The 23,976-nt window shown below is 41.1% G+C and overlaps 1 protein-coding gene across 3 annotated transcripts in view; it reads left to right on the forward strand.

Moving 5' to 3' along the window:
- Positions 1-23,976, forward strand: part of KIAA0930 (KIAA0930 ortholog) — a 76,001-nt gene that overhangs the window by 24,426 nt on the left and 27,599 nt on the right. For all 3 annotated transcript variants that reach the window (XR_011328764.1, XM_069806933.1, XM_069806932.1), the window contains exon 2: positions 12,853-13,001. Coding sequence is in view for 2 of the 3 variants with exons in the window: in XM_069806933.1 (XP_069663034.1) it covers positions 12,853-13,001 (149 nt within the window). In the remaining variant the exon portion in view is untranslated. The remainder of the gene's footprint in view (positions 1-12,852; positions 13,002-23,976) is intronic.

The raw sequence follows: 23,976 nt of genomic DNA on the forward strand, positions 1-23,976 counted from the left end.
GTGGAAGTGTCTTTTTCATGGCAATTTATTGTCCTGATACGTTAGGTTTAGGAATAACTTTTTCTTTATTCCAGGTATTAAAATTATCCATGTTAATATTTGGAGGAGAGATAATTTTGTTCTTAGTTTGATTTATTTTTTATTTTTTCTTTCTCCAGCTGGGAATCCTCTTTCACAATGATTCCTGCTATTTTCTTTTTTGTATTTTAATTTGACAGAAAATTTTTGACAAATGCTTTTAGTGCTTAAACAGGACAACAATAGTGATGTGGCAGTGATGTGAACGTTAGTCATCTCGACAGCTTGACAACTGATATACTATGAAGAAAGCTCAGTTTTTTCCTGCAGAAATAAATGCATATGTCAAAGGTATCAAGATGTCAGATTTCCTACACAAAAGAGATCTGGATGGGGGAGCAGATATGAATTGAGGTTTTTAATTTGTGAAGCACAAGTGCTGGGTCTCAGTGGTAACTTTTTTTTTTCCTCCTCCTATCTTCCGCCTTTTAGCAAATCAGAAGCTGTTTATCCCTACTCTGTTATACTCCTTTTCTTTCTTTCAATTGCCCTGCGTGCCTAAGACACCAGCCACTCACTCGGCTACATGTGCTTAGGTGTATTCTCTAATGGAATGAAGTTCTTGTTTCCCCAGAAGCAAGAAAGGTTGGGGTCCTTGTTAGTAAAACCAGAAATACTTCATTTCTCTCATCTGCTCAGCACATTCCTTTCAGGGAGATGCCCGGCATTTCTAAGCTATATTGAAAGGCTGTAGAATAATTGTTACATATTTATGGCTTTTAATACTAAATTCTCCCTTCCTTAAGTTATTTTTCTTGCTTTGATCTTTCAGATGTTCTGAATCTTGGTGGTGTTCAGCTAAGAGTAGTTGACTCAAAATTCATTCATTCATTCCACATAGCCAGAAGTATTTGTGTCAAAATGGCATTCAAAGCCTTATGGTAGATTCCATATTTTCCCCAATAGATGCAGGAACATCTGTGGTTTGGTCCATGGTCTCAGGTGATATAAATACCGGAGAAAGCTGGATGTTGGTATGCAAGGAAGGTAAATGGATGCAGTTTTCACTTTGCGATGGTGCCATAAATCTGGGCTTTATGGGGAGAAAACCAACAAAATGAGGTTAGAAGATGTAAGATTAATCGTGTTCCCCTTCCTTTTTATTGTTTCTGTTGTACCCCTATCTTGCTTCTTTCACTTGAAGGGAAGTCTGTAGGGCCACTTATCAACAAAACAGATGTTGCTGTGCACCGTGTAGTCTACTTCAGCTACTTGGCAAACAGGCTGGTGTTGAGGGCTCTCCCCTGTCAGTGACCTGCTTGTTGATGGTGTCATCACAGTTTGTGTTTTATTCATACCCTGCTTCAGATGTGCCCAGGTAACATTCAAGCAGTGTTCAATAAAATCTCAGTGCACTTTAGGTATTGGAGCAGTTGTGCTTACTGTTGGAAAGGAAGCTTGGTTCTGGCTCAGTCTCACAGCTAGAAGGCTAAGAAGAAAGAAAAAAAAAAAAAAGAAAAAAAAAAAAAACAAAAACAGCCAGGAGGGATATCTTTTCTTATCCTTTGCAGCCTGACTGTAAGGAATTTTAGACATTCAGCCTGTGGAGAGCTGGCATGTAATTCTGGTGTCACTGTTATGCTGTGAATGGGAAACAGTGTTGACATGTCCCAGCAACCAGTGGCGGAGCGTGCAAGCGTGCCCAGTTAAGGGGTACATACATGGGGATGTGTGCAGTTACTGACATCTGTGCAAGTGTCAGGCAGAAAGGGTTGGATAAAGTCTTGAAATAGCATCTTAAAGCTTACAGAATGGGACTAAAGTAGAGATGGGGTGCATTTCGTTTTCATCTTGTTTTTTTAGTCAGCATAGCTTTCATTGCCTGTAGTACTACACTAGTGGAGAATTCAGAGACCATTAGAGAAATACAAAGCCTTGAAAAGGAAGAATAAAATTTAAAAAAAACCCCTGTATGCGTTTTTGCAACTTAAAGAAGCAAAGCCAACCCCAAGAGAAAGTGTCCCTTACCCTGTTTTCCTGAGAGGAAACTGGGCAGCTTCCCAAGGTAGCCAAAATGTCCTACAACAGAAGGTAAAGCAAAAGCAAAGCGTCGGTGAGTGATGCAGTCCTGGCCGTGACGGCAGCTCTCCTTTGTGCCACCTATTGCTCTGAAGCGCGCTTGATTATTTCCTTCTGCATGGTTGGTTTTAACAGGAAAGTAAGATTTGAAGGTTAGCATCTGAAAGTAGGTTGGTGTGGTCTTTTGTTAGCATTGGAGAGCAAAATTATAATTGCTACCTTTGGTTAGCAGTTTGCTTTAAAACCAGCCTTTTTTTCTCCTGAAGTGTATGAATGTAAGGATTTTTAAGACCTCATCCTATTCTACCAAGATATTTATAGTCTCAGTTCTCACTGCTTGTTACCTCTGAATGCTTCTTTAAAAGAAACACTCCTGTTTACTGGAAGAGCTTTCATGCATGTCTTTTGCATTGCGTTTTATAAAACATTCAAGACTTCTTCAGTTTGATCTTGTGATGTAGGTATTTACTGTTCAGTCATCACTCCCGGTCTCCGTGTGTGCTTGCAACAAATCACAGTCCATTTGAAATTCCTGTTTTGTAGCCAGAGGAGGTATATTAAATGTAATACATTCAAAAGGGGGTTTTTTTTTTGCTATATTGATAATAATGGTCCGTTACTATCTTGTGTTCTTAAGTGACATATATTTGTAAGTACGTGGCTACTAGAATAGGGCTAGAATTTACACCAATTCTGGTAATGATGGCAGCTTGCAAAATCTGGCATCGTTTGTGGCAGGCTTTGTCTTGGCTCAGTAGATCTATTAGCATTTCCAGTAACCTTTCCGTTATCTTGATTTAGTCCCTGATTTTCATCCCAGATGCTTTTGTTTGCATTTAAAAAAAGAAGAAATCTGTTCATTTCTCTCTATGGAAAAAAGCTTAAAATAAATCATATTTAATGGAGAAATTCAGGGCTTTGGAAGGGGAGAGAGTATTAAATTCCAGATTCCATGCATGAATGTGTTCAGGTTTTAAAAGACTCTCTGCTCTTCTAAAAGACTCTAGACTCTATCTGCTGTCTCTTAGTTAGCTGGTTTGATATCCTGATTTTATTTATGTGTCTTCTCAGGGAAGAGGAGACGTACAAAGGGATTTTTGAAATAAAGCCACGGGATAGAGCAGAGCAGAGGGAAATGTGTATAATATTAAAAACAATAATAATGTCACATAATAGAGTGGCACTTAGAAACCCGTGTTCTTTGACTTTCCATGAAATTTACACTGCAAGTGCTTGCAGTTGCTTGGAAATGGGATCTGGATTTCTAAGTTAGATGTGTTTTTAAAATATTACCATTTCCTGTGATAAGAGCATCTTGTTGTCTTTCAGAAGCCCAGTGTGTGCTTGGATTGTACTTGCTTGCGTCAATATGGAAATGGCTATCTGTAGCAAAACCACCTGGGGAACGTTTTGGCTGTACACAAAAATTTGTTGTGTTAGTCCATGGTCATTGCCCTGGAAATTACACATTTATCGCCTGCTACTAGTAACCAGGAGCTAGTATTGCTAATCCATTGCTATGACAGTACACTTGTTTCCTGTAAGCTGCAAGAGGAATTTTATCTTCCTCTGGGAACACTCTACCTGGCTGTTTTGCAATGTGTTTTTTCCAGAAGTGGCAAAGTTAAAAGTTTTGACATGAGCCATATCACTTTTTCAGTTATTCCTCTCATCAAAAGTAGTTCTGCATGTTATGAAATATTAAAAAAAACCAAACCACCAAACCCCACCAAAACACCCCCCCCCCCCCAAAACCCCCCACCAAAACTCAAACCACCACCCCAAAACTACACTGCTCTTTTATACCAAATTAATTAATTGAGTGTGAGAACTTGCAGAGTTTCAGACAGGAATTCCTATATTCATAAGATTTTTTTTCCCAAGTTATTGAGGAAAATAAGGGTAACTCCAAGGTTCTCAAAGAGAAAAATCTTCATGTTTTAAGGTGCAGCACAAGCTCCAGCTGCTAAGCACTAGGGTGAGCTTGGGTGTGCAGTAGGTTACCGGCTGTGAAATAATTCTCGCTTTTCTGAGACTCCTGGTCCCTGTTAGAAACAAGATGTGGTGCTCTGTGGTCTGCCAGGCATGAGCTGGAATGGCAGTTCTCGTATTTTACCCTTCAGGTGTTTCCTTAACAGTATTCCCCTATGACCTCTTCAAGTTCAAGATACTTTATTTATTTATTTATTTATTTTATTAGCTTAATTGGCAAGTATTTTTGGTCTTCAGTAAGCAAATGCTCCACATAGGTGGTGGTTTATGTTATTGTTCATGTTAACAGATACTATTTTTATACTGCTGGCAAGATAGCAAACACTTTTTAATGCTAGTATGAAAAAGTGGTATCTTTGGTTTCACTGAAAGGAGTTCATTATTACATGATAGTCGTCTTGAAACATTTGGATTTCTTTAGAATTTTTTGTAAGAGAAGTTGGTCACTGTCATCTTCAAGTGATTTGGTAGGACCTGTAGGTCCTTATCCATAAAGTAATCACTCTTCATCATGTAACTTCAATATTCATATCCTCTCTGTGCTGCTAAATTCATCATTATAACATTTGACCTGAGAAGCTCAGAAAGTACCAGTTTGAAGCCTAATTTCAGTGTTTCTTACCAAGAAGTGTAGAACATCTGCTGATTGTTGATACATATAATGTTAATTGTTCCTTTTTAAAACTGGGGGTAATTAGTAGCATTGGAGCACTGAGAATGGATACCTCAACACGCAGAATTTCCTCCCCATCTCACTGATAGAGGCAACAGTCAAGGCAATGGAAGACCCGTAGGACTAAGTCTGCACCCTTACAAGCTTAGTGGTTAAATTCGGTAAACTCAGGATTTGGCCTTCAATTTATAGCTATTAAAAAGCAGGCTTGTCTAGGCCCTTTCCAGAAACATGATGGTGGTGAAACTGTTATCTTTTCCTAAAAAAATAAGTTAGGGAAAAGAACAAAACTTTTTTTTTTTTTTTGGTCTTATGGGGAGGACGTTGCTCTAAATTTTAGGCCAAAATATATGTCATTCTTGGGACAGATTATTTCTCTAGAAATTGTTATCCTTGCGTTTCCTTGCTGTTGGAATGCAAGCAAGCATAGTCAATATTAGAAACATCTTCTGTGTATAATACACCTTGTACTGTTTTCTGCAGACCCTTCACAAAAGAAGGAATTTTTAAGTAAATGATAGATGGATGTAAATTTTGTTGTCTGATTCTCATCTATCTCCATTCTATTAGTATTTTTATAAGGTACATTTTGTGGCATCAAAGTTATTCCTGGATGATTCTTAGTTGGGAAGAATATGTGTTCCTAACAACCTTGGGAGATATTGGGAAAGTTTAATTTGTATGAATTATTTTCTCTCCTAGGCAGAAAGGAAGAGGTTGTTTATGATACCCCAAGTGATGCTGTGATATAAATGAACTATTTCATATTTTCCAAGGAGACAGGAAGCTGGTTGTAGTTGACATGCATGCTATGTTGAAGGTGGTAAATCGTGGTGACAAGATAAACTGTCTGTTGAAGTGTCTGCTGTTTAGATGTTTGGAAATTGCTGTATTGAAACCGAAGTGTTCTGTCTTAACATCTATGGCACAAATCTGTCCCATCCAATGACAGAGCAAGTGGCTAGGTAGGGGTATGGTGACGGTGCACGGAATCTCTGCCTCGTAAAAGCCATCTCTGCGACAGATGTCCCTTGATGAATCAGCCTTGACCCTGATTGCATAGCTTCTGTGGGTAAAAGAGAAAACTTCAGAACCTAGGCAAAGTCTGTATCTAATTCTATGAATGGAAATGCGTTGCATTAGGGTTAGGGGACAGTCTGAGGGGTCAGGAGGAGCACGGAGCAGCAGAGAGCCATCACTAGTGAATGTCCAATATACCTGAAGGTTCTACTTCAGTTCTCAGAATCAAAAGTTTTTACATTGTGGCATTTTCCTTCTTTTCTCCCAGAGTGATATAATTCCATCACTTTGCAAGTAGGGATAGGTATGGGATGTGATTGACAGGTGCTTTATAACTGTGGACCATGAAGTTGCTTCACTACAACCCTGGCTTGACTTTTATAGAGAGTTTCAAAATTAAAGCTCTGTGGTATAGGAGAGAAACTATTACTGGGTAGGGTAAGCTGTGATCTTTAAAACAGAATTACATTTTATCTGCTATTGTTTAGTTCCGCTTAAGGCTTAAGCACAGCTCTGTTTACTCAGCTCTGAGTCATTTCTGTGTTTCAGGAAATGGAAGTTATCAGTTGAAAAATAGCTCAGTTTCTCTGAATCTCAACTGTTTGGACCTATTATTTCATGGAATTGTTCACAGGCCTTCATGGATGACTTTATAGTCTGTTCCAGAGCGTAGAAATGTGTTTATCTTTCCCTCTCCACGCAGAGGACCGCATTTGTCTTTGATCCAAGTGGCAGCTTCTGGCTCATGTTATTTTGGGCCTTTGAGTTGATTATCTGGTGAGAACAGGCTTTAAATTTAAGGTGTGCGCTGAAACTGCATATTGATTCTGGGGATTTTAGTGATGCCTACCATTTAGTTGTGCTCCAAGAAGGTGATAAATATGAGAGAGGTGATATCTTCTATTGGCAAATGAGTAAATATGGCATAGCAGCTGTAAGAGTAATTGGCCTAATGTTTTTCTCAGCCTTTAACATTGATGACTCAACACTTGAAGCTCAAATTTTGTCAGTTCCCTCATAGATATGCTATGAAGCCAAGGTTTAAATCAATTATATTGCTTTAAAAAAGTCTAATTTATGTGTGTGCACTATTGAAAGCATGACAGAGGATATATTCTTAAAAGGCCTACGGAAAGAAAGGGAAGAGCAGCAACATTTCTGTTCTGTTTAGACTGTTCTTCATTCAACTCCAAATGAGCTTCCATCCATCCTCCTTGTAAATTACTGTCTGTTAGTAAAGAAGCGTGTGCTGTATTTGTTATCAAATTATTCTCTCATCTTTAATTATACTCTGCTTATCCTCTTTATATTGCGTTAATGGAAGTGTGCATGCAACACTTGATGAGGTAGGGGATAGTTACCTCCATTTTAGGCTGAGAAGAGGAGGGGGGGGTGATTCTGTGGCAGAGTTGGATGTTTAATCTGTGGCATCTGTCTTGTCCCTGTCACTGCTGTTACCATGATGCCTTCCTTTTCTAGCTAAGGTTCTGCCAGAAAAACTTATGTTGAAAGTATACGTTGTCTTTTCTGACAGATTTAGGGCTTCTGTGCTTGCAAAAGCGCGCGTCTCGCTGTGCTGTGTCATTACAGCTGGCAGCAGTGGTGGTGCTCCTTTCCCAGCCCCAGTATTTAGGAGAGGAACGTGCTCTGGGGACCGCTCGTTGGGCAATGCATTCCCTCTGTGTTGCCAGTGAACTTCTGAAAGTTTGGTGAAGTCCTGCGTTTGTATAGGGTGAAGCTGAAGGGATTAAATGGTGTCCTTTTATGTAGGCGTGGGTAGAAGACTGAACTTTTAGATTTCCAGTGATCTGGCTAGCTGGCAACTATCACTGGACAGGGAACATCCGTTGTGATTTTATGCAGTCATAATTATAACTTTATAATATCAAAGATAGCTTTAATCTATATGAAGCACTTCTCATATTGTCCTTGCAGAATACTTGGCTAAACTCATAACAAAAATTAAATACAGTGTGAATTGCTCAGAACTCTAGTTTGCTTTCGACACTGGGGCTGTAAAGACCTTCATAAGTATTTAATTAACCCCTAAACATCTAAGGATGCTCATTTTACAGATGATAAGCACTGTGGCAGAGGTGGATGAAAGGTTTTTTATGATGTTTCACAGTTAAGAGTAGCTCATGGCAGGCTAGAAGAGTGAAAGCATAGGAGGAATCTCTGTCTAGCTGAAATTATTGTTCCTCTCAGCTCTGAGCGGTACATGCTGCAAAACTTATTATCCACCAAATGGGAAATCTTTTCTTCTATTCCTTTGAAGCGAAATAATATGCTGACACTTCTCTTTATCCACTGATTTTTTTGAAAGTATTAATTAAAAAAAAAAAACAAACCACAACTTATGTGGATCTGGAGTCAGTTTCCCAAAATGAATGCTCAATATAAAAGTCTAGTAGGTAAAAAGAAAGACCTTTATTACATAGCAGCTGGCATAAATCTTGCTTCTAATGAGGATAAAATCCATGTAAATGAATCATTACAGTAAATTGTTGTAATTAGGATTTATTCATGACAAAGGTCTCATAATTATATAATCAACTTTTAGTGTATTAAGATTTACAGTCTGAACTCTTAATTCCATTTTATTCGTTTAGAAGCAGAATTTGCTAGGGGAGGAGTGTTTTCAGGAAGCCGTCTTGCTACATGCTCTCAACTATAGATGGAATGTGATTCCTTTGCAAGTATCATTTAATTCTGGTGTTGCAGAAGGCTCAAACTCTCCTCTGGCAAAAATAAAACTGTTAGCATTTGAAAAGGTCTCCCCAAATACTGAAGTCAAAGCTTCAAGGGCTTCAGGTGCCAGGTGCTTTATTAAGGGCCTTCCAATTTAACAGTGGTATATATGCGTGCATGCACGGATTCGGAGCGTTGTGCAAGCGGCAATGGACCGATGTGATGGAAAGCTGCGGCCAACTCATGATTGTCCGGGCTATGAAAAATTGCTTCTGTTTGTGATCTCAGTCCTTGCCAGGTGGCTAGAAGCAGTATTGAGTTTATTAGCGGAGGGGTAAGGTCGTCAGCAATCCAACTGCGAGCCAAGTCTGTCCCCTTCTTTGGTGGGTGGCACGTAATGGGCACGGCAGTGCCCTCCGACAGGGTGCTGCGGCAAAGGCTGAGAAATTAAGGCTTTGTGCTCTCTTCTGTCTGTTGAAAAGAATAACTTTGTCTGCTGGGCTGTTAGCCTCACAGTTTCAAAGCCATTACCCAAAACAATTTTAAAAGCAGTTTCCAAGTTTCTTCTCTGCAAAGCTGGAAGGCTTCCAGTGAGATGCTGTAAACTACCAAAATAACTGTAAGGGTACGCCATGCTTTTGGGGATCTGATAATTGAAGGCGAGCTTGAGTGGACATATTGGATCGGACGATTTCTGGCTTGAAATTGGAATAGATTTTTTTTTTTTCCCCCTCAAGTTTTAAGAAGTCTGGATTACAGTTACAAATTTTCTTGTCTCCTTTCCAAGTTCATGCTATTAATAGCATTAATATTAATATTTATTAATAGTAGATTTTAAAGGCTAATTCTTCTTGTGTGCTGTTCCCCATCCTTCCTGCTTCTACTGAAGTTTAATAAAAGCAGCTGTGTTGCAGTGATTTGGCTCTTTTTGGCTTCAAGAAAAGTCCTTTAGCCACTGCAGTCAGAACAGTTAGAACATCCTCAGGCTGGTTTTAGTTACAGCAATGTCTGCAAATATTGCTGAAGCTCGGAGGACAATTTTACATCTTATCTGTTGCAGGTAGAGTTTTGAATTGACGGCCTTCCAACACTGCTGTAAGGGTTTTCAGGTTTTTTCTGCCCTGCGTTATGCTGCAGTGCTGAAGTAGCTTCACTGCTGCAGCACTTCTGTCCCCTGGTATTCTGCTTAGACTAACGTTGAGTACATTGAATCAGTTTGTTCTGCATTCCCCAGCCAGGATAAAAGCACACACAAAGTCCTGGTACCTTACCCTGTTCTGCTGTCCTCCCGCATGTATTAATGCCCTGTTATAACCACCCATAAATAGTTCAGAAGAGGATATTAATTCGTGGGCTTTATTGTGTAAAATGTATCCGATGGTGTAAGCAGCTTGTATGAGAGCGGCTCAGATTTTCGCAGGTACTGCCAGAATCTAAAAGTGGTTTAACCCTCTTTTATAATGCTGGGTTTAGATAACTTGATGATTTTTGCTTTTCAAGGGAAGAATATTTTCCCCTGATAGAAAAACATTCTAATATAAATTTAGGAGTGGCTTGGGTAGGGTTATTTTGTTCATTCATTTATGATGCAAAACCAAAGTGGTGTACTTCTGAACACTATAACTTTTTCAGAAATGATTTTTACAGAATGTAGATTCTTTTTTTCTTCTTCCTTTGATTTTCCTAGAGCTCCAGATGAACTCAGGGCAATCCTCTTTCCCCCTTTCCTCCCTCCTCCCCATTTAATTAAGGCTGGGAATTCAGGTACTCAAAAAACCCATGAGATTTAGTAAGTTTCTTTGAGAACATTAATGAATCACGATGAATGCATGCCCTGTTTTCTGCTCTTTGCTAAATATAGAGGCAGGACTGGGTCGTGGTGTCCTCAGCTGTCATGGTACCACATGAACCTTCTTAACCAAGTTGAGCTCTATCTTTACAGCTATATGGATTTTTGCCTTCACTATTCCAAGTTCAGGCTGCTCCCGAACTTCATGGCTTGAATGCTTAGGAATCAACTTGGAATTTCCAGCCTACGTATGTATTGGTGGGTAGTTTAGAGCCATTTGTCGTTGTGTCAGCGATATATCCTTAAACCTGAATCGTTCTTTTTCTCTTCTCAGTGTTTATCTGTGAATATACTGACCGATGATAATCCTGTCCTTTCTCAGCCTAGTTTGGGGAGTCCGCATGAACACATTTGCATCCACTCTTACGCGGTGGGCTCTCGACTACAGCTGTTTGCCATACCGTCCTGTTCACCTGTGCCCAGGGGAGGGGTTCGGATGGCACAAGTGCCCAGCATCCCGTATCTCTCCAGGGCTTGACTCCCTTCCTCTGCTGGAAAAACTGGATAGTGCTTAAGTGTATTGCAGATTTTATTCACGATTGCGCATTATGTTCTATGCCGCCTTAAGTAATTGAAATGACTTCACTGCAGCCATGCAAATAAAGCAATTGCAGCATGGCCTGGAATTAACCTGCACTGGGAACTACCTACCTTGTCCTTTTTCTGTTCTGTCAGCCTTTTCATTATTTTTTTTTAATATAATCAACTATATATATATTTTCAAATATCATCCTACTTGATGTTGACTAATGTATTCTGTGCACGGTCCATCAGTGGAATTTAATTTTGTTTTCAATATTACTTTTGGGTTTAGCTGGAGAGACCTAAGATTTTGATTTCAATCACCCATTAGTCTGCTAAAAAATTTGAAAGTCTAATCTCCTACCCACCACAGTAATTAAAGATGGGAAGAAAGATTTGTCTTGCAAATATTGCACATACAATGAAGTAGGAGAATGTGCTGAGTTACACTTGTGGATTAAAAGATTGATTGATTGCTTTATGAAGCCCTGAAGTTAGCCACCAGTGTCTAAGAAAAATCATGTTCACTGTTATGGTGTGTGTCAGCTTTCTTGGCAATTGACTGAAAAATCTTCTAAAGCTTAATCCAGGTATCGCTGTAAATAAACGTCACTTCTGCCTCATGCAAGGTTCTTCTCTCTGCAGAACTATTTCATACGTGCAGTGTCCCTCTGGGAGGGAAACACACCAACCTGAACGCTGGCCGAGGGCTGGGGAGCGACGTGGGTACCCACCTGGCAGCCAGTGTGTATCGTTTAGGGAAATGAGCCACTATAGAGGATAGATGTTCTGGAGGTCGGGTTGTCAGCTGCACGGGTGTACATACACACACCCTCACCGGTCTTGCTGGCTTGTACATAACATTACTATCCATCATCCATTTCAGGTTTTGCTGTTTCTCAGCAATACAATTTTTTTTATATATATATATATTTTATTTTTTTTTTAGTGTTTCTCTCTTCACAGGTTTTGAAACAGCTAGACTCTGGCTAACAGCTGCAGTTACATCTCAGTAGGGCTTCGGGGAGAGGATTCAATTACTCCATCAAGGAGCCTCCAGGAGGACTTGAGCAGCGGTGGGAGAAATTCATCTCCCTTGTCACCAGGCAGAGTAGCGACTTCCCTCCTTGTCTGTATAAATTTTGGTCTTTAACAGTGTGCAAGCATTGCAGCATAGAAGAGGTGCAGCACCTTTTGCTGTTTTATTCTAGTTAAGTGCTTTGAAGAGTTTCACAAAATGTGACGTCACTTCTACTGCGCCTCCTTTTCCTGGTGAGAGGCCAACTGCCGTGCTATTGCTGATGCTGATGTAATTGTCTGTCTCCTTGAACAAAACTTCGTTGCATCTTCCTCTTCCCATTTTTCCCCTCCTCCCCCTGCTTTTTCTTGTTTAATTGGGATTCAGGACTTCAAAACTCCTTGTTTCCTTGAGGAAGAGCTGGGTTTTATTCTTGTCAGAGAGAGGGTGAGTTAGTCACCCCTGCCACGGGTCTGTTCTCGTTCCTGCATATTGATTTAAGGAAGGGATCAGCTGCTAGTTTCTGAAGGATTGGCTATACTCCCTGAGAGCACGTAATAAACCTGTTGGCAGCTGATGGCTTCACGTCATTAACTGGAGCGTATATTGGCACTACGTGCCTTTGAAATTACTCCTTGAGTGCTTCTTTGACGTATTCTCAGTGCGCTGGTTCTGTCCTTCTCCATGGCACAGACATAACCAGGGTACACGGACGGGTCCTGAGCTGTGCGTGTTGTGTGTAGGGGCAGCTGGGCTGCGAGAAGGCGGTTTTGGTTGACGGTGGCTAAAGACGGGCTGTGGGTTTGTGCCGAATGGCGGCTCTGCTGTACGCTGTGGAAAAACTGACTCTGAGCTGTGAAAGAGTATTTCTGCTACTGTTGGGCTCGACTGCACCATGTGTAGCAAAGACTTGGGTGTCATGTTAAGCACAATCAAATGTGACGTGCTAATTCCACAACTCTTATTTCTCCTTTCTTTTATGCCTCTTAGGATGTTTCAAAGATGACCGTATTGTGTTCTGGACTTGGATGTTTTCAACATATTTTATGGAGAAATGGGCCCCCCGGCAAGACGATATGCTCTTCTATGTCCGTCGAAAACTGTCCTATGTCAGTGGTGATAGTACAGAGGGGAAAAAGGTAAGTAATGATATATTTTAACCTGAGAAATTTAAGGTAACATGGGATTTGGTGTTCTGGAGTACCTGACGCATCTGAAGGATAAGGAATCTCCAGCTCTGCCCACCACAAGAAGTTATGCAAAATTGGCCCGTAGAGAAATACCATGGTTAATGCTGTGAACATCGGCAGCAGTGTAAGTGAGCTTCACTATCGCAGACCTGAGGAGATCAGAGAGTTTGCGTGCTTTTTTGGAAAGCTTTTATGTTGGTCAGCCTTCATTTAGGGGAAAGGGGAGAACATACATGCTGATTTTTGTTTTGCTTTTCAATGATGATACTTTATAAATTGAAACTTTAAACCTGTAGAAAGGGAGGAAAAAAGGAGGAGTAAGATTGTCACTGGTATTTCTGGAAGAACCCTTCCTGAGATACCAGAGTACCAGGAATGAACACCTATTGGGTAGTCAGTAGCAGAATACATGCAGCCTCCTGGAGCTGGGATACAGTAGTGACAGTGGATAAATGACTGTATTCTCATAACTTACATTTAAGATGATAAGCCCTCCTATAGAAGTACTGTTTCTTGGAAACATATAATCAGGTAGCCTATTGCTGCTGCACAGGTATGTTCTCATTAGAGATTTGAGAAACTTCTCAGCATTTCATGGCAGTTTTCATCTTAGGTGGGGGAAACAGAAGCAAGAGAAATGGTGGTTTTACTGGGACTTAAGGAGATGGCTGCAGAGGATCAAAAGCAGGAAGATAAATGCAGGAAGAAAAGACTGGGATTAACTTCCTGACATATGTAAATAATTTACACTGTTGTTGAATCACAGATGTGTGCATGTGGTGTATGCAAGAGTGTTTTTAACCAGGTATACCAGAGTTCTCTGGGTTTAATTGTGGTGACATAAAGAACCAGAGTTGTCAACTCCCTTGAGAAAAGGATCCCAGAAGATTTTCCCACACTTTTGTTGGAGATACAGGAATGGGCAGAATTATCTCCTCTTCCCCCGACCCCTCCAAGTGCCATGATGACAACTACTGAGGAGAAGATGGCAAAGTATTGTTCTTCCTCTGTCAGCTTAATTGTTTAGTGGTCTTCGGCGAGTGTACTTAGAGCTTTAAGACTTTTGGAGGAAACTTTCATGCCAATTGTTGTTTAAATGGCTATGAATGCATTCCTGTTTCGCATCAAACAATATTGTGGCTTTGTTCAGCCTAATAAAACATGGGTTGTTTAAACCTCTTCTCCTTCCCAACAAGGAAGGTGGGTGAACCTCAGAGGAAGCCCAGTCGCTTAAGTTCATTCACAAACCCCCGGTCAATGTCTGTTTAACTCATTAATCAGTTTAAAGTGTTTGAACCTCTCATGGAGAGGAGATAGCAAAATAAACCCTTGCATTTGCTCTCAGAGCTTTGTTTAAGCCTCCTAAAAGCATCATAAATAATTTTTATTTGTGAGGGGATTTTGTAAGTAGTAGTTATTACAAAATCAGCAGTAGTGAATCACTTGCCGTAACAACTAAGATGGGGAGTGTGCCTTAGCACACGCAGTATTTTATAACTCCCCCTTGACTGTTTGCATTTTGCTCAGCCTCTGAGAAATGATTGTGAAGTACTTCAGATGCTTTGTGAAACTTCATAGTTTGGTGATATTTTGGTATGTGTGCAGCTGTCCTCCTGTTTCGTATTAGCTGACTGCTTTGCAGTTCCAACTCCTCTTGTACCTGATTTTTGAGCCTGTTCTGTGCGCCAAATAACTACCCCTACTCTTTAAATTCTGACTAGACAGGTTTTTATTTTACTTTCTAGTTTTGGCCATTCTTTCTTGAAAGATGGTGTCAAAATACCAAAATTATATCATTAAAAGGGGAAGAAGCTAGAGACTGATATTTATAGAAACCAAATATATCTTCAAGCATCCCTGCCACCCACCGAACTGTGTGCTCTCATTTACATCCCCAGACGTCGACCGAAAAGGCGGGTGAAGGGCAAAGGTTCAGAGTTGTTGGGGACCACGAAGGGCTAGAACTGGAGCTGCCCTGTTGGCTCCTGCCTTGTGCGCAGGTTGTGCTGAACGCTCTGGTGAGGATTTCTCCATGGAGGATTTCTCCATGGGCCACGCAGAAGTTGACTATTGGGTAAATGTAGAAGTGCATCTCTGTAGCTTGGGTATACAGTGAAGCAAGTTCATTGTAGTTCTTGCACAGATGCTATGTATGTGCTCTGCAGTTGCCTGGCAATTGCAGGTTTGGACTGAAGAACGCTGGCAGAGATGCATGAGGTGAATCGTCCTATGACATCTCAGAGCATTAGTTCGTATTCAGGAAAATAAGATGTGCGCAGCTTTGAGCACAGTAATCTTCTGTAGGACTGATGACAAGGACAACAAAAACGGATCGAGCGGGGAGGGGCTGTTTGTCTGAATGCTGACAATGGTGATGTTTGTTTTCTGAGATGACGAGCTCATGCGGCATGTTCGCATCATTTGCATGCCATGGTGTGATGATTCATGTCAGTGAGAAACAAGTGTCGATTTATCAAACAGTTTTCAGGTTTTGATGGCTGTCCTGTGTGATTAACAGTCGTTCCTTCTTGTGGTTTTTTTTCTGTGCTTACTGGAGCTGAAGAGTGTCAGCAATAACGTTTGATTTTAAGTTGAAGTGTAGTAGAGGATAAGCAGAAAAAACCTGATAGGATCAAGATTAGAGGTTCTGTTCAATTTTGAGGCTGAATAAGAATGGCTTTGGATGCGGCTTAGTCACAACAGCTTGGAGTAATAAATCTCACAATTCGGTAGCGATGATGGTAAACTCCTCTACCGTCATAAATTTTATTTTAAAAGGCCTTTTAAATAATCTACTTTGTAGACCCCCTGGTCTAAGCGACTTTCCGTTTGCTTCCCTTTTCCACCCCACCAATTTCTAAACTGCACATGTATGGGTGAAACAGCAATTAAGCCCTTCATATGGTCTATGCCAGGGCAGAACTGCCACGTCGAATTCTGGGCTATATCCATGACACAGACTTGGATTCTGGAGAAGTGCATTCAACTCTGTATTTCCTTGGCATGTCTTGATAACACTCTTGCAGTTTTTCTTGCCAAGTTTTGAAGATATTTCTTCTCTCAGTATCTTTAAGCAAAACCATAGACCCCATCTGTCAGGATCTGTGCAGGCAGGGAACTGTGAGCATCGTTCTTCTCAAGGTTAAGGGATTTAGTACGCTTTTTTAAGGTGGAATCCCTTTGACTTGTAGCTCTTTATGCACTGTTAAGTCAAGACTCAGAAAACCCCTTCGCTGCTGCCTCACGCACCAGCTGATGTGACCTGCCGGAAAATATAAGCCCTGATCCTCACTTACTAAGGGTCCTGTACATTGCCAAAACCTACAGCTTTAAAAGGTTAGAGTGGTTGGACTTGGGATTCTGATTTTAAAATGGTATTCGATCAAGATTTAATATCTCTGGCTTTTGCCGGTGCACAAGGCGTTCATAAAGGATTATGCTTTGTTACAGCTGCAAACTTCTGATCTTTCTGTAGAGAGAAGCTTTACTTTCTCATGGGACTATGGAAAATGCTAGTATGGTCTTAAGAGACGAGTGCTGAGTAGGGAAACTAAGGTAAAACCTCAGTGATACAGACCAGCAGAGCTAGGTTGTATTAACCCCTTCAGCCTTGCATCATGTTTTGTCACCTGAAAAGGGTGCTGTATTTAGAGGGCAAAGCAATTAAAAAAGATAGATTTAAGACACTGTTGGTGTATGTTCTGAGCTTGCCTGGATTTTGGAGTAGGTCCTGTTTTCTTCAGCGCCCTATAAATGTGGAGGAGTAGAGTTGCTGCCAAATGCATGGGGTAGTCATTCAGGCTGTTAAGTCTTTAAAAAGTTTAACCTACTGATGTTGTGGCTGCAGCTTCAGAAACAGAACTGAACAGGAGCCATGGTTTACATGTTTTTGTGCATCTGGACCTGTGACACAGCAAATATTGGCTGTGGTGGGAGACCAGTTAGTTTCCAAAGCTACATGACTTTAGGCACATGACTCCCACTGAAAATCACAGGATTTTCATAGCTGAATCTCTAATTCACTGTCACCATCTGTCTGGCTGGAAAATTTGACAACCTGAACTCAGCATCTAGCAGAAATGCAAGTTTTAATAATCTTACGTTGCTGTCTTTGTTGTACCTTTCAGAGCAGCGCTTTTGGTTTTTTTGAACGTTGTGACCAAACAGGGTATCTCCAGAAGAGCTGTTTGGTATATACTTCGTGGCAGTCCCGCATCACCATCGAAATGAACCAGAGAAACAAACGGCAAAAAAAGGCATCTTTTTTTGCCAGATAAATTCTCTCCTTGTACATGGATAGTATGTGGGGAAAAAACAATGATTGTAACATATGCAAGCCAGTACAGAGGCAGCTGTTCTGCCTCGACTCGTCTGCTGTGCGAAGTTGGTGGAGGTGTTGCAGGGAGTAGGAGCAGTGGCTTCTGCAGCAGAGGACAGCATAAAGGCATTGCTCTCGTTTTGAAACGTGAAAAAGGAACAGTGGCATTATCAGATTGATATGATTTTCTGTGAGGGGCTCAACATCTTAAATACAAAGATTTGGCTTTTCTTTTACAATTATCCTTCTCAGAATTTCCTTTGCTTTCTCATGCTATTTTGCTGATGTTTGGTTGTCTGAATACATGAATGTAAAGGAGCTGCTACTTGACAGCCTCTGCTTATGGTGCATTTTTTGCAAGACCATCTCCGTTTCCTACGTGCGCTGTGGCAGACTGCTTGGCAAAAGCGGAGAGAAGAATACGGCCACAGGTGTGCCAGAACATCTCTTTTCCACGCAGAACTGGATCTGACTGTCTGTGACCTGCAATATGCTTCTGACCTACCTGGCACGCTAATGAGCATTCAGGGTGGAGATGTTTTCATATTCTGTCCTCTTTCCAGTGTAAATTCATGTCTGAGGCAAAGCGAGCGTGCAGCTGAAATATCCTTGTGGTGTCACAGTCAGTAAACTCCGGACTCGGGAAGGGGGTGTGGACTGCAGGGGCATTTTTAATGAATTGCTTTTTATTGCTTCCAGTCTTTGAAGAACTCTTCTTAAGCAGTCAAATAGGGTGACAAGAAAGCCAGGATCAGAAGAGAATTTAATGTGAATTGCACTGAAACGTGGCAGCCCCGAGTCATCCGGCTGAGAAGGTGCTCTATTCTCTGCAGTAGAGAGAAAACTTCAGTGGGAAGGAAAGAAGCCCAGACCCGGTCCCCCCATCTGATAGAATTGTAATGAATAATTCAGTATCGCAAATGCAGCATATCTGAGTCACTGGGGGGTTGAGGGACTGCTAGGCTGGGCTTCGCACCCTGGAAAAGTTAAAAGTGTCTGCTTGGAGCTCCCTGAAAGCCTCATCAGGCTGCTAGGTCAGCAGAGCACTTAGTGTCTTTGATCTGTGGGTTACAGTCAGTGTCAGCTTGAAAATGTCTGTTTTCAGTGTTGAAATTAATATGCAATTGAATTGAAGCTCTGGAATATTGTAATCAAGACTCCAACAACACTAGTAATTAGAGGTTAAATGTCTAGTCTATCCACCAGTATTCCACTCCCGCCCCTCCTACGCTTTCTGGTCAGTAACCCAGTTGATGCATTTCCACATTCAACAGAGATGGTTTGAAATACGATGATTCATTAACATTCTGTAATCTTATTTCTCCCATGTCTTCGTTTGCTGCCTTCGTTACTGATGTAGCATGCCTTCCCTTGTTTTGCTGGCTGTATTCTGCAGGCAGCACACTAGTTGCTTCAGGCATGTGTGCTTTTCTAGGGAGGACTTCAGAAAGGCTGGGAAATAATATTACAGGAATAAGGTAGCAGTGAGCAACCTGTTATATCTGAAAATATTGGTTACTCTGTGGTCTGGGGCCACCTTTGGTAATGCTTAAATAGTCACACGTGTATCTGTCCTTTCAATTTTTGAAAGCTGATTTAGCAGATTTGTGGAGTGTTTGAATTGGGGAATGAAAGTTGATGCGATTCACAGAGTACAAGTCTCCGGCAGCAGCTAGGACTACTTTTTCAGTGATTTCTTGCCTTGCTGATGCTGATCAGCATGTTTTAACTCCCAGCCTTGTCTTGCTTAGCCACAGTTACAGTGGCTTTCTTGGTGCCAGAGTTATGCTGGGGGAAAACAGTTTCCACACCCTGTGTGTCTTATGATTTGCATGTTGTTGCTTTCCCCTCATTTGTTTGGTGAGCATCGTCAAGCATTCAGCTCCCAGTAATTTGAACAACTCGCGCTTTTCTTGTTTTTAATGTTTTATGCCTATTCTGCTATTGCTAGAATTGCAAAGATGGAGCTATGACTTTCTGGTTTCTTTTCACATAAGTAATTTCAGTTATGGTTGGCTGAAGTCAGCTTTGAACTCTGTGGGTTCCATTAGCTTTTCTCAGTCTTATAATTTACTACTTGTTCTTATTGCTTCAGATTCTGCTTCTTCGTGTACAATATACAGATACTGGAAACAGTTAGATGTGTAGGCCTGTTAAACCTTGTTTTCTATGACTGTGACTTGCCGATCCAGAAGGAATGTTTTGTGCTCATTAAAAAGAAGAAAACAATATCTTTGGTAGGAATTCCTGGTGATTAGAATTAATTTTGCAAGAGCTATAATTAATTTTAAGGTGATTAATATTGAGATATAAACTTACATAATAATGAAGAAAGTAAGTGAGAATTCAGTGAGAAAACTCAATCTCAAGGCAGTGCAGGATCTAGAAGCTAATGTTTGCTGTGTGCCCTCAAATGAGGGAGGAGAACAGTGTATTTTGTTACAGCTTGGTGAAGTGCAAAGGTTACAGATAGGTGTTTTCTGTCTTTGAAGAGGGAAGAAGCTGCTGTTTGTAGCTGCCAACTGATGCTATAGATTGCCCTGCATGCCTTTTACTCTTGTCTCATTAGAGATAAATGGGGCCTGACTTTTTAAAGTTTACCATTCAGTTCAGACCTAGTCATAGACCAAAGTCTGTTCTTCCCCCAAAAGCGCAGTTGGGTGGAAGGAGAGGATGTCAACAGATCGAAGTTGGGGGTTGTTTGCAGTGATGCCTCATCTTCTCTGAAAGGGGTCGGGAGGATGAGCAGCGTAATTAACCTTGGATTTCGGGAGCTGGACTTCACAAATCAGAGCATTTCTCACTCTAAGGTAAACTCAAGTGTTGACTTTAGGGCAGTCTTAAGTCATTAAGCCATCATCTGCAACCAGATCAATAAATGACAGGAGAAAGATTAGGTTGTAAGGAATTACAGCAGCACTAAAATCCATGTGAGCAGTGGGAATAGCTTTGCAGAACTGAATATCAAGAGGAAAAGAAATGGGAGGGAATAAAGGCTACATGTGAGTTGACTTTGTTGTTTTCAAGCTTAGACAGCGACTGTGCTCGTTGAGTGAAGAGGCGATGAGTCAACTGATCTGCGGGTACAGTTACCTCTTATCCCCAGCCTGAGCCCTTCAGCGTTACCACGCGTTAGTCCGTGGAAGGTACAGGAGGGTTGTATGATGAAGTGGTGCAAGATTAGAATTTTGCTCTCCTTCACGGGTGTATGCGGCTTTCTCCCTAAAAGCTCTTGGTTAGCACAGGAAAAAGTTCCCAAGCCATCCAGTTCATGATCATCTTATTCCCTTAAGGATTTAAATCCTGTTTGATTGTTAGAAGGGAGAGCAGTCAGCCTAGTCATCTTACTCTCTTTAAAATCCCAAATTAACTATGAAAAGAAAGCATACTTCTAGCTCTTTGCCTGATAAAAGCTAAACTTAAGTGATTGGAAACCATGCTGAGCCTTATCAAATATGGTGAAATCACTGCCTGTTTTAACCTCCTTAACTAATATCAATCCTCAGGAATAAAAAAAAAATATTGCATATCATGCAAATCATGCTAATGATTCTCCTTGTAATGACTGCCTTTCCCAAACGTATCTGTCCAGTTTCATAATTGCAAGTGGAGTCTTTAAGTGACAACAAAATATAAATTAAATTTTTATAATGCGATATTTTACTGCCCTTTGCATTTTTTGTACCAATAGAAATGTTTTATACAATCACGTGGGTTTTTTTTTAGCTTCCCCAGCACTCATTACCTTTTTTATAATCATTACTGTTGCTTTATATATTTCTCACATGAAGACTAATAAACTTTACAAGGTCTGTGGCTTTTAACTATAGGACTACAAATAGGTCTATAAATCCAGCAAATTACTTTGGTCCGAAAGAAAAGGTCCTGAGTGGTGAATCTTCATATTAATGAATGTTATATGTAATTATTCCTCTTTGGAATATGATCATAGTTACAGTGGGTTGCCTGGTTTTTAAACATTTCAATCTAGGGTGTTGTAGATAAACCAATGTTAAGTTTACCTTGAGGTACGTGTCTGTAAGTTACAAATAGTTGGAAAATCTTGAGATGAAATCCCAGCTCCTCTGAAGTTGCTGAGAATTTTGCCATTCACTTCAGTGGGCAAGAATTTCCTTCCCGTTAAATATAGAGGGTAAAATAAACTGAGTTGCAGAATGATATAGCCAGGCTTATAGATATGTCTAATCTCATGTAAAAATCCCCTTTGACTAATCTTACTTCTCATCTGCTGTGACTCTATTCCTGCAGTATTCCCTGTGCCCTAATAAATACAGCTCATGTCCCTGCTCTGCCCCCCGTGTCCCTCCAGCAATGTACCGTGCCTCCTAACCTGTGTAGTCCTTTTCTGTCTTTTCGGTTGCTACCAAGGCAAAAGGAAGCCGGTGCTGTGTGTGGCTCATGGTAAATGGCGCCTGAGAAAGATGGAGCTTCCCTGGCCCTTCTTCGGCAGCAGTAGTAACGTGGAGTTTGGTTGCCGATTGTCACGACGGTACAGTCTGCGAGACCTCTGTTGAGTTTGTCCGAAGTTGGCCAATGCATTTGAAAGATGGGTGAGAGTGGGAAGGGACTCAGCTGTGTAAGCTCCACTTTCTTAAACCAGATGTTGTATTTTTTTCCCCAATGTATGCACCGTTACGTCAGTAACCCTACAGCTTTTTATGCATATAGCCAGTCTGCTCTAAGATGACATCTCTCTGGTAATCCCACGTTCACATGAGGTGATTGCTGGTGGTGTGAAGTCCTAAGGACATGCAAGAGATGTGAGAAAGAGGACAGGGAGGGAGAAGACATTTTGCAACTTCAGCTGCTTATTTAAACTAACACGCCTTCTCCAGATAGAAAATATTGCAGCTATTGTTGCAACCTAGTTGGGATCGTTTTGACTTGAACGGGTCTCCCATTTACAGGTAAGTGTGAAAAAACAGAGAGAATTGTTTGTTTACATTTCAATTTTAAAAGCATGTTCGCTGGTAGCCACCTGTGAACCCCCTGTTCCTGATGAGCATGGGCTGGAGTGGGAACGGTGTCTGGTGCAGCAGCCCCCTTCGTGTCTCATCAGCCATCCTGCAACTTGGGTGATGAGAGAGGATAATCCACTGCCGTTCTCCAAGGCTCTTATTCCACCTGCAAACACCCTCCTGTGTCCTCGCCTACAAGTACACGTAGTATTTGCAGTAAGCCTTCGAGCTGAACCTTGAAGCTAAATGTCAGCATGGCGTTGGCAGAGGTAGGGCGTAAATACTGCCTTTGGGCATGATCTGGGCTGCACAGTTTCTCGCCTGCGGGTCGTGAATGAGTAGCAGAAGTTACAGTCGCCCAGCATTTCTCATGCCCGCAAATGAAAGAGGTAGTCCAAAGCTATGAATAGACTCTCCTAGGTCACTGCGTCACGGAAAAGATGAGCAACTGCTGGTGGGCACGCAATTTGTCCCGTTTGGACCTTTGAAAGAACCTCTGCAAGACAGTGGAGTCTGAGAAATCTTCCTGCTGTTGTGATTTGTCCAGAGACACTAGAAATTACAGTCAGCTTTTTAGATCATTTACTGCTCTTTCTGTTGGTTTGGCTTTTGATTGTACAAAGTAGTTGTGGGGAGATAATAATGAATATTGAAACAAATTTTTAGAAAATGGATGGTTTTCTCTGTAGCTGAACTTTGCCTCTTGCACAGAACAGTTTACAGTCGCTTTATTGCAGTGGGCTTTGTTTCAGCTTTATAGCCAAGGTGGGTGTCAAGTTGCCATAGCTACTGGGCATAATGCTGCCTTTATGTGGGCTCCAGAGTGCGTTCCAGGAGGATCAGGTGCAACTTCTGAATAATTAATAGTATCCGGGAAAAAGAAATTAGAATTTTGTTTTGGAGGGCTTTCTTCTCGTTGTCATCTACAGTTACTGCCAGTAAAAATTACGGTAGCTATAATCCGAAGAAGAAGGCTCTATATGACATCTGAAAGAATCTTTTTTCATTTTAGTACATTATTGCATTGTTAAATACAGTTGTCCCCTTTAAGTATTATCTTGAATATAAATACTCTAGGGAAGGCTTATAATGTAATCTGTTGTCAATGTCATTGTCCCTTCTGCAGCTTCTCGATGTGACAGGACTGGGGATGCACCCTTCCCATAGGGCTTCTCTGCATGCTCCAGAAAATACCAGACTTTGATTTTCTTCCCATTTAATAGAGACAGGTCTGTCGATGCCGAGTGGATGAATGAGCAGATGGATCTTCATGGGTGACTTAGTCAGATCAGTTCACGTTGTCTTACTGGGTGTACATTCTACAGTGATGCTTGGCAGCCTGTTACAAAACACAAAAACGCTGCTTTGTCTACAGGTCTGTGGTATCGTGACTTCTCCCAGCTTGCTAAATACACGTGAGGCCAAAGTCTTTGGAGATTAGTGATCTCCATGGCATTCGTGGTGATTTCTTGTTCTGAGAAAATGTCTTATTTCTGTGCCAGAGTCCTGGCAGTTCCTTGGATACTGTCTTTTCCCTCTGAATTGCATCATGTTGTTGATATGTTCTAGTACGTAGGCAAGGAAGCAACGAGTGACCTGCATCTCGGTGGTCTGGAGGTGGGGAGTT

This window comes from Haliaeetus albicilla, chromosome 19 (assembly GCF_947461875.1).
Source record: "Haliaeetus albicilla chromosome 19, bHalAlb1.1, whole genome shotgun sequence".
In the NCBI taxonomy this organism is placed as follows: domain Eukaryota; kingdom Metazoa; phylum Chordata; class Aves; order Accipitriformes; family Accipitridae; genus Haliaeetus; species Haliaeetus albicilla.